The sequence below is a fragment of the Equus caballus genome, chromosome 21, assembly GCF_041296265.1.
Source record: "Equus caballus isolate H_3958 breed thoroughbred chromosome 21, TB-T2T, whole genome shotgun sequence".
Classification (NCBI taxonomy): Eukaryota; Metazoa; Chordata; class Mammalia; order Perissodactyla; family Equidae; genus Equus; species Equus caballus.
This window is the reverse complement of record NC_091704.1, coordinates 46,951,799-46,964,109: the sequence shown is the minus strand read 5'-3', so window position 1 is coordinate 46,964,109 and position 12,311 is coordinate 46,951,799. Positions and strand designations below refer to the sequence as shown.

Here is a 12,311-nt window from a genome sequence, read left to right as displayed (position 1 = left end):
ACTACTGTGTGTATATATATTTAAATTGCGTATGTGTACTAATATATTATGCACATTGTGAAACAAAATACAAGAAAAGGATGAATTTAAAAATTTAACTCAACCTCCTACGGTACAGACCAGCTAAAACTGGTCCTCCTAATACTGAACTACAAGCTAAATCCTATCTCAATAAAAATTCCTATCAGAGGGGCCAGCCTGGTGGCGCAGGGGTTAAGTTCGCACATTCTGCTTCTCAGAGGCCCAGGGTTAGCCAGTTCAGATCCCAGGTGTGGACATGGCACCGCTTGGCAAAAGCCATGCTGTGGTAGGCGTCCCACATATAAAGTAGAGGAAGATGGGCACGGATGTTAGCTCAGGGCCAGTCTTCCTCAGAAAAAAGAGGATTGGCAGTAGTTGGCTCAGGGCTAATCTTCCAAAAAAAAAAAATTCCTATCAGAGAAAAAGATTTCTAAAACTCAGCTAAGCACTATTTCAGTGTTTCTCAACTTTTTTTTCATTATTGCTCCCTAAGAGCTTTTTTAGATTCTTTTTTCCCTAATCACTCCCTCCCCCATGAGATTTTAATAAGATGGTTACACTGCATGTCTGTTTATATACTGCATGTTTATCTATGCTTTATATATGAAAGGAGAAAGATTTTTTTCACCACCACTCCCAAAACCAATTTTCACTCCCTTAGGGACAAATGACATTGCGCTCATTGAAAATACATGATTTACTTAAATAAATATTTACTGAGTGGCAGCTATATGCCAGGCTAAGATATTCACTATCAAAAAATTCTAGGGGCTGGCCTGGTGGCATAGTGGTTAAGTGCACACACTCTGCTTCAGTGGCCCAGGGTTCGCAGGTTTGGATCCGAGGCATGGACCTAGCACCACTCAAGCCACGCTGTGGCAGCATCCCACATAAAACTGAGGAAGATTGGCACAAATGTTAGCTCAGTGACAATCTCCCTCAAACAAAAAGAGGAAGGCTGTAGTTTACTGTATGCGTTTTGACCCACAAAACCACAATGAAGTGGACTAAAAGATAGAGACCTTCTTCCTAGCGTTTGTACCTCGTCAAGGGCCTGGTTCAATAAACATTTGATGAATGGATGGAAATCGTTAGAATTCTAGATGCGGTAATTACACAGCTTGTAAACGTCATTTAGCAAGATGACCAGGCTACAAAAACGCTGGTTTCATATCTCAAATCTCAGAGAACGCAAATTCCAATTGCAAACTGCAACCCTGAAACCTTGAATTTTCTGTAGTCAATTTCCAGGAGGAAAAAAAGGACAAAAGTAAACAAAGTAAAAACAAAAAACAAAGAAACAGTTCCTGTTCAGTAACTTTTAACCTTCTGTTTCACTAAACGCTTTCAGTATTTGATGAAAGCCATGTCCTCTTTCTCCAGGAAAATACAACACACACAATTGCAGAGCATTCACAGAGTTTCTAAACTCCATCTGTTGACTCCAATTTAAGAACTTCTCCAATAAAAGAATATGAAAACCAAATATAATTTATTAAGCTTAAAAATTAAATTTTTAATTTAAGCTTAAAATACATTTTTTCTTTTGTTTTGGTTTGGTTTTTTTAAGGAAGATTAGCCCGGAGCTAACATCTGCCACCAATCCTTCTCTTTTTTTCCTGAGGAAGACTGGCCCTCAGCTAACATCCGTGTCCATCATCATCTATTTTATATGTGGGACACCTGCCACAGCATGGTTTGATGAGCGGTGTGGAGGTCTGCACCCGGGATCCAAACCGGTGAACCCGGGGCCGCCAAAGCAGAGCATGCAAACTTAACCACTAGGCCACATGGCTGGCCCTTAAAATGTGTTTTTAAGCTTCAAAATATATCTACCAGAAGCATTCCTTGTGGTAATGTAATGTACTTTACTATCAATCGTATTCTTGCAGATCAGAGGTTTACCAAACAACTGAGAAAGGGCCTATTTTCTATATATACCTGTAATACCTAAATTAAAGCCTCAATATTTTCTAGAGTACATTACAATACTGTGCAATGCTACTGAAACAGGTTGCAGTCTTTCAAGCTTTGACTAGAGAAAGCTAAAGCCACAAACATCAATTTCAAAATGAAGCAGGGTTCTCACCTTTGGCACTTGTCACTACACTTACTAACTGGAAGAAACATGGGGACAAGCACAGTCTCTCTGTGCTGCTTCAAAAGGAGGCTCGCGTGAAAACAAAACTCCCTAAACAAAGACTATAGCAACTTTGAATGATATCATTTATCCTGATTAATAGCAGAAAAGTTATGCTGATAGAAAGTAGGGAAAGTTTGCCTGGTCATAAAGGAGAGTTGGGCTTAAAATTTAACACGACATAACAAGTCAAGCATGATGCATTTAGGGGTTTTAAGACTCACATATAAGCTGACACTTACTATAATAATTTCTTTCTTTAAATGTCAGAAAAATTCCCTAAATATTTCAAAATTTGATTAAAGTAATTTCAAAATATAATTCTAAAAGATAATCTCAAATGATCCACAGAGGAACACTCAGATACCTTAAAATTAATAAATATCAAATATTAGCATGACAAAGATAAATCAGCAAATATTTTGACCACACTGTGAAAGAAACCCGACGCACTGAAGTGATTTCAATAGTATAAAATCTTGTTTAAAAGGTACAAACAGTTTAATGAACCCCAAAAACTAATTTTTGAGATCCTATGTATTTCATACTTGTGTGCCTACTCTCAAAAATACACTTGAGGGGGGCCGGCCCTGTGGCCAAGTGGTTAAGTTTGCGCACTCCGCTTTGGCAGCCCAGGGTTTCACCAGTTCAGATCCTGGAAACAGACATGGCACCACTCGTCAGGCCACCTTGAGGCGGCATCCCACATGCCACAACTAGAAGGACCCACAACTAAAAACATACAACCATGCACCGGGGGGGGCTTTGGGGAGAAAAAGGAAAAATAAAATCTTAAAAAAAAAACACACTTGAGGGCCGGCCTGGTGGCGCAGTGGTTAAGTTCACACGTTCTGCTTCAGTGGCCCAGGGTTCAACGGTTAGGATCCTGGGTGAGGACATGGCACCACTTGGCAAGCCATGCTGTGGTAGGCGTCCTACATATAAAGTGAAGGAAGACGAGCACAGATGTTAGCTCAGGGCCAGTCTTCCTCAGCAAAAAGAGGAGGATTGGCAGCAGATGTTAGCTCAGGGCTAATGTTCCTCCAAAAAAAAAAAAAAAAAAGAAAAATCAAATCTTTAAAAAATATAAAGGGAATATTATTTGTATTAGTAAAGGAATCACAAAATTCCAAAACTCAGAAGCCTTTACTGTACTTTAAATTACTAAAAGCTTAGCACATCTCGAAATTTTGAATGTTGAGTGAATTTTTCATTAATAGATTTTTTTTTTATTTTTAAAGATTTTATTTTTCCTTTTTTCTCCTCAAAGCCCCCCCATACATAGTTGTATATATTTTTAGTTGTGGGTCCTAGTTGTGGCATGTGGGACGCCACCTCAGCACGGCTTGATGAGTGGTGCCATGTCTGAGCCCAGGATTTGAACTGGCAAAACCCTAGGCCGCCAAAGCGGAGCGTGAGAACTTAACCACTTGGCCACGGGGCCGGTCCCTCATTAATAGATTTGATATCCAGAGATGATGCATTCTGCTGCATGTATAGAAAAGAGAACTTTTGAAAAAATGAAGTTATACATCTTGATAAGCATTGTATTTCAAAGTAGTAACCTTGGTAAACTTATTCCGAAAATGGAACACATCTTTGGGATCAATCTTCGGAGCTAGTTTAAAAGCCACGTAAAAGTCAGTTCCAGGGCCAGCCCCGTCATAGTGTTTAAGTTCAGTGTGTTCTGCTTCAGCGGCCCAGGTTCACGGGTTCAGATCCTGGGCATTGACCTACACCAAGCTGGGGCAGCAACCCACATAAAAAAGTAGAGGAAGACCAGCACAGATGTTCATTCAAGGCTAATCTTCCTCAGCAAAAAAAAAAAGTCAGTTCCATCATTTTAGTTAAACTTAACTATTTTATCCTAAGTGTGTATTATCCAGCTCAAGCATGCACTTATTTTTCAAAATACACAGTGAAATTATTGCATTGGGGTTCTTATCTATAAGCATTAGAAACATTAGTAAGCAACTCCAACTATCTTTAAAAAGGGACTTTACCTGACAGCTCTTGAAGCTTACAAAATTGAAGTGCCTCAAAAATCAGGATGGAAAAGACAGCACCAACAGGCTAGGGAGAAAAAAGCTCAAAGAACCATGTCAGAAAACAGTCTGATCCACAGTGACACTACAGTACTCCCCCCTTATCCTCAGGGGATACATTCCAAGACCCCCAGTGGATGCCTGAAACCTAACAGTACTGAACTCTATATATACTATGTTCTTTCCCATACAGTCAGGCCCCCCCACATCCAAAGGTTCCGCATCCACAGATTCAACAACTGCAGATCAAGAGGCCTATGATGGCTGACTGTACTCAACAGGTATAGCCTTTTTTTCTTGTCATTTTCCCCTAAACAATACACTGTACTAATTACTTACAAAGCATTTACATTGTATTAGGTATTATAAGTAATCTGGAGATGATCTAAAGCATACAGGAGGATGTGCTTAGGTTATATGCAAATACTACATCATTTTCTATGTGGGACTTGAGCATCTGGCAGATTCGGAGAGTCTTGAAACCAATCCCTCTCAGATACCGAGGGACAACTGTACATACATACCTCTAATTAAGTTCAATTTATAAATTAGGCACAGTAAGAGCGGCCAGCCCCACAGCCAAGAGATTAAGTTCATGCGTTCTGCTTCAGCAGCCCAGGGTTTCACTGGTTTGGATCCTGGACGTGGACATGGCACTGCTCATCAAGCCATGCTGAGGTAGCGTCCCACATAGCAGAGCCAGAAGGACCTACAACTAGAATATACAACTATGCACTGTGGGGCCCTTTGGGGAGAACAAAAATAAAATAAATTTTAAAAAAAAGATTGGCAACAGATGTTAGCTCAGGTGCCAATCTTAAAAAAATAAATAGGGGCCAGCCCCATGGCCAAATGGTTGAGTTCTAGCGCACTGCTGCAGCAGCCCAGTGTTTCGTCAGTTCCGATCCTGGGCGTGGACATGGCACCGCTCATCAGGCCATGCTGAGGCAGCGTCCCAAGTACCACAACTAGAAGGACCCATAGCTAAAATATATATGCAACTACGTATTGGGGGGCTTTGGAGAGTAAAAGGAAAAATAAAATCTTTTCTGAATAAATAAATACATATGGGCCAGCCCTGTGGCACAGCGCTTAAGTTTGCACGTTCCCCTTCGGCGGCCCAGGGTTTGCTGGTTCGGATCCTGGGTGCGGCCGTGGCACCGCTTGGCACGCCATGCTGTGGCAGGCATCCCACATATAAAGTAGAGGAAGATGGGCACGGATGTTAGCTCAGGGCCAGACTTCCTCAGCAAAAAAGAGGAGGATTGGCGGCAGATGTTAGCTCAGGGCTAATCTTCTTCAAAAATAAGCAGGTTGATAAGACAGTAAGAATGAACGAATGACAACTTCACACAATATGGATGAACCTCACAAACAATGCTGAACAAAAGCAAGACACAAATGAAAGTACAAAAATGGGCAAAATTATTCTATGCCGAATTCTGAAGTCAAGCTGGTCCTCAAGGACTGGGCAGTGACTGGCAAGGAGATCAAGCGGGGCTTCGGGAGAGCTGGCCATTTGTTTCCGGCTCGAGGCGCTGATTTCACAACTGTGTTCAGTTTGCGAAAATTCACCACACTGATATGTGCACTTTTCTTCAGGTTTACTACTCAACAAAAAATATTTTTAAAAAACCATAGTCTCAGCTTTTTCAAAAAATCACAGTAAAATTAATTTCACCATTTCACAATATCTTAAAATTTTTTCTTGTTTTGATTTCAAATAAGGTTAGTTCACACATATATATAAAATGTGTCCATCATTAATGACCTACCTAACCTTAAAGTTTAGCTTTTAAATATTTTAAAAGTACCCAGATATTACAAATATGAACGCTAAGTTAAAATAATAAAAAGTTAAAGCAGTGAATTTTTTAAGCTACATATTATAGCTAAAGTTTAGAACTACTTAATAGCAAATTAAGTTAAAATCTACTATTGACAAGCCTAAATGCCCAGACTCTAGGTAAGAGAGTAATTCCTGCCCCTGAAAAAAGTGATATTAGTTGAAGACAGGGGAGGGAAACCTGCCAAGGAGAAAAACAAGAATGGATGAGCTGACAGGCCGGTTATTAAGATGTTTAAGGACAGGAAAACATATATAGGCTAATCCCTAAAACCAAAATCTAAAGCAGTGCAAAATCTCAACTTCACCCCTCTCTACTCCAACTCCCTGAATTGCTTGCAAAAGGAGGGAAAAAAAATTTCTCTATGTGGTTGTTGAAATCAGCAAAAATTGCTTAGAATTAGCTAGTGTCTGGACCTTGGATATGACGTGGCCAAGTACAGTGAACCATGACACAAAATAAATACAACAGATGGCTTCAATTATCTGCCACCAAAAAATCTTAAATTGTCTGAACTTTGTAAGTACCATTAAGCTTCAACAAATAAATTCTTTAGATTATCTTCAAGAAAACCAATCACAGAAAAATACCACGTTAATATGCTTTAACGTAAACACATACTTGGAAAAGCAAAAAGGTACTTTCTCACAATAATTCCTCACTTAGTGTGACTCAGAAAGCCAAAAGCTACTTTTAGTTTTAGGTTCTGTTTGTTTTTTAAGTTTTAGTTTTACACAGAGTACATATCCATATAGAAAAGTCTCAAAACTATAAGCCAAAATGTTCACTCAAGAACACGAATGACTTGTTTTCTTCATTTTCCTTCTTTTTTTAATTTTCTAAAACGTAACTTTTGCCCCAAAGGAGAAAAATAAGGACTTAAAGAAAAATGTTTACTACCAAGATTCTAAATAGTGAAGCCTAAAAAGGCAAATGAAATCTTTCTAAAGCCACATTTCTAAGACACTATACATCTAGTTTGCTTTTTTCATCCAAAGAACAAAAAGTAATTTCACATACAGCCTGCTTTCATCGTAACTCAATATTTAATAGACAGATAATGGGCCCCTCTCAAGGCCAGAGGGACCTACACTTTTTTCAAAGTGATCATTATTAAAATCTGAACAAATGGGAAACCCAGATATTGCAAATGCTCTAGACATTTCTAATCAAGATAAACTTTAATATCTGACAAGTTTCAGTGAAATAAGTAAGATCAGTTGTTTCATGAGGATGAAATGTTTTTTGCCCACCTTCATGAGTTGGGAAAGCCCTCCTAAAAATCAAGACAAATAACACTGAGATTTCTGTGTCTGACTCAAAATGTACTGTCTGTACTTTCCACGCTAGGATAACAAGTTCCAAAACCACCTCACCGTACCTGATTTACAGAATATCCATCCATCTTTATGACTGTCCACAAGTCTGTCTTTAAAAATAATCATTTTTGTAGCTGGACGGATAAGCGCTAAAGCAACTACAGCAAAATATTAATTATAGAACCTAGGAGGTGAGTACATTGTGGTCCACGGTAGCTTTTGTTTTCCACTTCTCTATGTGTGAAAACTCTCACAAGACATTGGGGTGAAAATAATCGTTTTCAAAGTCAGAACACAAAGAACAGCTATCCCAACTTTAACCCATCTAAAGCTGTGAGGCCTTTCACGAAATCACAAACCTAGCATTTCAAGCATCCCTCGAAAAACCCTTCCTTAAGATGGCCAGACTTTCCCGGGAAGAGCCAACTGATAAAACACAAAGCGCTTCTAAAAACAATCTCTCACCCAAAGCAAGTTTGCCTACAAAGTCATTTTCCAGGAGGTTTCATAAGAATTTTGTTTCACTTTGATCAGTAAAACTTTTGCCTCCAATACCACGGCCCTGAAATTTTTCAAAGTTCCAAACAGTACACCTTAAGTTTTTCCTTTAAAGCCCTCAAGAATCAGATCCGTAGAGCCTTCCCAGGTCCTCAAACCTGCAGAAGCCAGGAGCTCAGGGCGCTGGTGGCTCCAGGGGATGTACTCTAACGGGCAGGCTCCAGGTGGGAACGGTACCCTGCGGTCTACACAGGTCAAAGGCGCAGGAACAGCGAGCAGGCAGCAGACTGCCCGGGAGTCCAAAGGAAAGGAGTGACTGTGAAAGGTGAGAGGACACATCCGAGCACCCGGGCGGGAGGACCTGGAAGCGCCGGGCCGGCCGCGCGCGGAGCTCGGATCCTTGGAGGCCGGGCGCGAGGAGCCGAGGCCGGGCTCCCGCCACCCCCGCCCCGCCCGCCCGCCCGCCGCGCCCGCACCTCTCGGTCCTTGAGGCCCAGGAGGAGCACCTCCTCCATCAGGGTCAGCCGCGTTTCCTTGGAGTCGCCCTTGTCGTCGTCGTCCTGCTCGTCACGGCGGCTCTGCGCGTCGTCCTCGCCGCCGCCGCCGCCGCCGCCCGCCGCCCGCTCCTTGTCGGCGGCGCTGCGGGAGGCCTCGGTGCGCCGCTGCACCAGGCCCGAGCTGCGCTGGGTCAGCGAGGTCATGGCTCCGGCCGAGGCGCCGCGCCGGGCCGAGAGGGACGCGGGACCTACCGGGTCTCCCTCCTCGGCCCCGGACGCGGGCTTCCGTGTTAAATCCGGGCGCTGTCGGCAGCGGGGCCGGGGGCAGGCATGGGGAGGCGGGCGGCGGCGAGGCGGGCGAGCCGGGCGCCGGAGAGACCCTTCTTTGCTGCGACCGCGGCCCCCAAGGCAGCCCGAGCTTCTAGACGGCGGCGGCGGCGGCGGCGCCTTTCCAATATGGCGGCGCAGGCTGACGTCACCGGAGGATGTGGCACCGCCGGCGTGGGGCGGGGCCGGGGCGCCGGAAGCGGCGGGCGGGGCGGGGGACGAAGGCTTGCCGCCGGCGACCCCCTCCCGAGCCGGGGTCTCCGCCGACGCTCGCCCGTTCTTCCGCGTGCCTTCGCCGCCCGTCCCGTCTCCCTCCCTCTGGTGACGTGTCCTCCCTCCGTCCGCTCCCCATTCGCACCTCCAGACCCGGGCTGCAGCCAGAGACTGGCGGGGCCGCCACGAGTCGGGGCAGCCGTGGCCTCGCGAGGGTGGACCCCGCTCGGCCTCGAGCTGTGTCGTTAGCACCCCAGACCCCGGCACCCTCGGAGCCGGCGCTGGGCTCTGTGCCCCTTCGGAAGGAGCGGCTGCATTTCGGTGTCTTGAAAGTGGACTTTGAGTATTTCCTAGGTGTATTACTGCGTGAAAAGAAAGGCTGGAACACATTGAATGGTTTCGTTCTTAAAACTTTTTTCCTCGCCTCCTGACTCGTCAGGTGACCTGGGCGCCGTGAGTACAGATGGTGCTGCCCACGTCAGTGCGCGCGACCTGAACAAACTTTATAGACACAGTAAACCTGTGGGGTTGCATGCCACGTCTTTGTTACACGTTAATCTCTCTCAATTTCCTAGGTTAAATCCTCTTGGCGTGCTTGACAGTTTGTGCAAGTTATGTTAAAGGGGAGACGGCAAACCAGGGAGAGCGGGGTTTGGAGGGCCAGAAGGGTGGTGCGTTTAACATTATCCAGAAATAACATTGTATGCCATCTTAATATTTAAAGTCAACAAAGACCACAGGCTGTGGCTACAGAATAGTTTAGATAGGAGAAATATATCGTAAACAGGACTTAAGTCGTAATAAATGAGAAATTAAATGATAAACGCCCACCGTGAAACTGTCCCATAGAAGATTCTGGCTACTGTTCTTCCCCTCTTCAAACCCATTATCCAGAACTCCTCCGGGCCGCTCACCATGCCCACCCCACACCCCGGGAAGTGAGACCGATCCATCTAGAGGAGGGAGGAGGGGGCAGGGTGAGCACAAAGTAGTCCCTCCTTTTTTCCTGTTTTATGGGCAAAGTTCAATTTCACCTCAACCAATTTCTCCCATTCACATCCTGTTCAACTGTTTTTTTCTTTCATGTCTCTGCCAGTTCTTTCCCAAATAGCCTAAAGTATGTTTCTTTAATTACCTTCCTAAAAGAATTGTAATTAATTTATTATTTGATTCATACATAGTCAGATACATAGTTCAAGGAGCGTACAGATAGATGTAGTGAAAATCTGCCAGCCCTGCCCCTGTTCAACCGGTTGTTCTCCCCGTCCCCTTCCCTCCCCCGGGGGTTTTACAATATGCCAACAATCCTCGGATACTCCTCCTCCCAAAAGGTGAAGCCTCGTTCCCCTCTCCTTGAGTGTGGGCCAGATTTAGTGACTCTCTTTAAATGAATAGAATGTGGCAGGTGTGCCTAGGTCATAAAAGTCTTTCCAGCTTCTTCCTTAATCTCCCTCTCCCCACTCCTCTCTCTCCCTCTCTCTTTTCTCTCTCTCTCTCAGATCATTCACTTTGGGGGAGGCCAGCTGCCATATCATGAAGACATTCAAGCAGCCTTTTGAGAGGTCCATTTGGGAAGGAACTAAGGCCTCCTGCCCACAGTCATGTGAGAGAGTGAGCCATCTTGGAAGGCGATCCCCCCATCTCCAGTGAAGCCTTTAGTTAACATCTTGATTACAACCTCCTGAGATTCTGAGCCAGTTCTGTCACCTGACTAATTGCCCGGAGGAACTCGAGGGTGGGTTTGGAAGCATTTAACTCTTTTTCCAAAATGTTATTTATTCCCTTTTGTTGTGTTAAGGAGATGCAATCACCAACCACCTTGAACCGGCCCAAGCCTCACCACAAGAGCTACCCCTATGACCTTTACCTTCGTTTTTCTTTTTTTTTTGAGGAAGATTAGCCCTGAGCTAACTACTGCCAATCCACCTCTTTTTGCTGAGGAAGCCTGGCCCTGAGCTAACATCCCTGCCCATCTTCCTCTACTTTCTATGTGGGACGCCTATCACGTCATGGCGTGCCAAGCGGTGCCATGTTGCACCCAGGATCCAAACCAGCGAACCCCGGGCCGCCAAAGCGGAAGATGTGAACTTAACCGCTGCAGCACCGGGCAGGCCCCCTTTGCCTTGTTTTTAATGCTAAAATCTCTCCAAGAGGAGCTTAGGTCTTATTACCATAACCTGCAGTGTGTGTGGAAGCATGTTTTCCAACTGAGCCTGCGCAAGCGAATCCCCACCTCTCCCTTTCGAATATTCATTCCCCATCCGAAATAAATGTCCCTGCTTCCCTTTGTTTGGGGACGCCGTGACTTTGGAAATGATTTGCCCACGGTCTCCTATTTGCTGCTTATATACTTTTACTTTGTGAGACAACTACTTCTGGTGGAGAGTCTGATTTAACTTGCCGGGAGGCAAATCCACTGTTGTACCACCCAGCTAAGCCATTCCTGAACTTCTGAGTTACAAAACCTGTGACATAATAAACACCTGTTGTCTTAAGTTGCTAAGTTTGGGGTCATTTATTATGCCGTAAATAGATACCGAAATACTTGGGCTCATCCACACACAAATAGGTAAGAACTAATGCTATTTTCCTGGCTATCCTTCCAGAGATTTTTTTAATGTACATTCAAGCAAATATGAAAATATATTTTTCTTCCCTTTTTATACAAATAATAGCACATTATACACATTGTTTTGTATCTTGATGTTTTATATAATTGATGTTGGAGAGCTTTCTATATCAATACTTAAGAGCTTTTCATGCTTTGTTTCAGCTGCATCATATTCTGTTCTATAAACGTACCATAACTTTTTTTTTTGGTCAATCCCCTATTGATGTACACTTAGGTTGTTTCCAATCCTTTGCTATTACAAACAATGCTATATAAATATAATGGGGAACACTTTCTTCCTTTCTGAAAAAGGCCTTTCTGGATTATAATCCTCACCTTGGCTCAAGTAAAACTCACCTTATTTCTCTTAAAAAATATAAATATGGGGCCGGCCCTGTGGCCAAGTAGTTAAGTTCGCACTCTGCTTCAGTGGCCAACTCCGCTTCAGGGTTTCACTGGCTCGGATCCTGGGTGCAGACATGGCACCGCTCATCAGGCCACGCTGAGGCGGCATCCCACATGCCACAACTAGAAGGACTCACAACTAAAAATATACAACTATGTACTCGGGGGATTTGGGGTGAAAAAGCAGGAAAAAAAAGAAGATTGCCAACAATTGTTAGCTCAGGTGCCAATCTTTAGGAAAAAAATCCATAGGGGCCAGCCTGGTGGCGTGGCAGTTGAGTTCACACGTTCTGCTTCGGTGGCCCAGGGTTTATCGGTTCAGATCCCAGGTGCGGACGAGGCACAGCTTGGCAAGCCATGCTGTGGTAGGCATCCCACATATAAAGTA

General features: G+C 44.1%; 1 protein-coding gene across 1 annotated transcript in view; it reads right to left on the bottom strand.

Moving 5' to 3' along the window:
• GOLPH3 (golgi phosphoprotein 3) overlaps nucleotides 1–10,652 on the bottom strand; it is a 54,075-nt gene extending 43,423 nt beyond the window's left edge. Inside the window, exon 1 of the mRNA XM_001500613.7 lies at nucleotides 8,347–10,652. Within this exon, the coding sequence (XP_001500663.3) occupies nucleotides 8,347–9,297 (951 nt within the window). The 5' untranslated portion in view covers nucleotides 9,298–10,652. The remainder of the gene's footprint in view (nucleotides 1–8,346) is intronic.
• Between the last annotated feature and the right edge of the window lie 1,659 nt (nucleotides 10,653–12,311).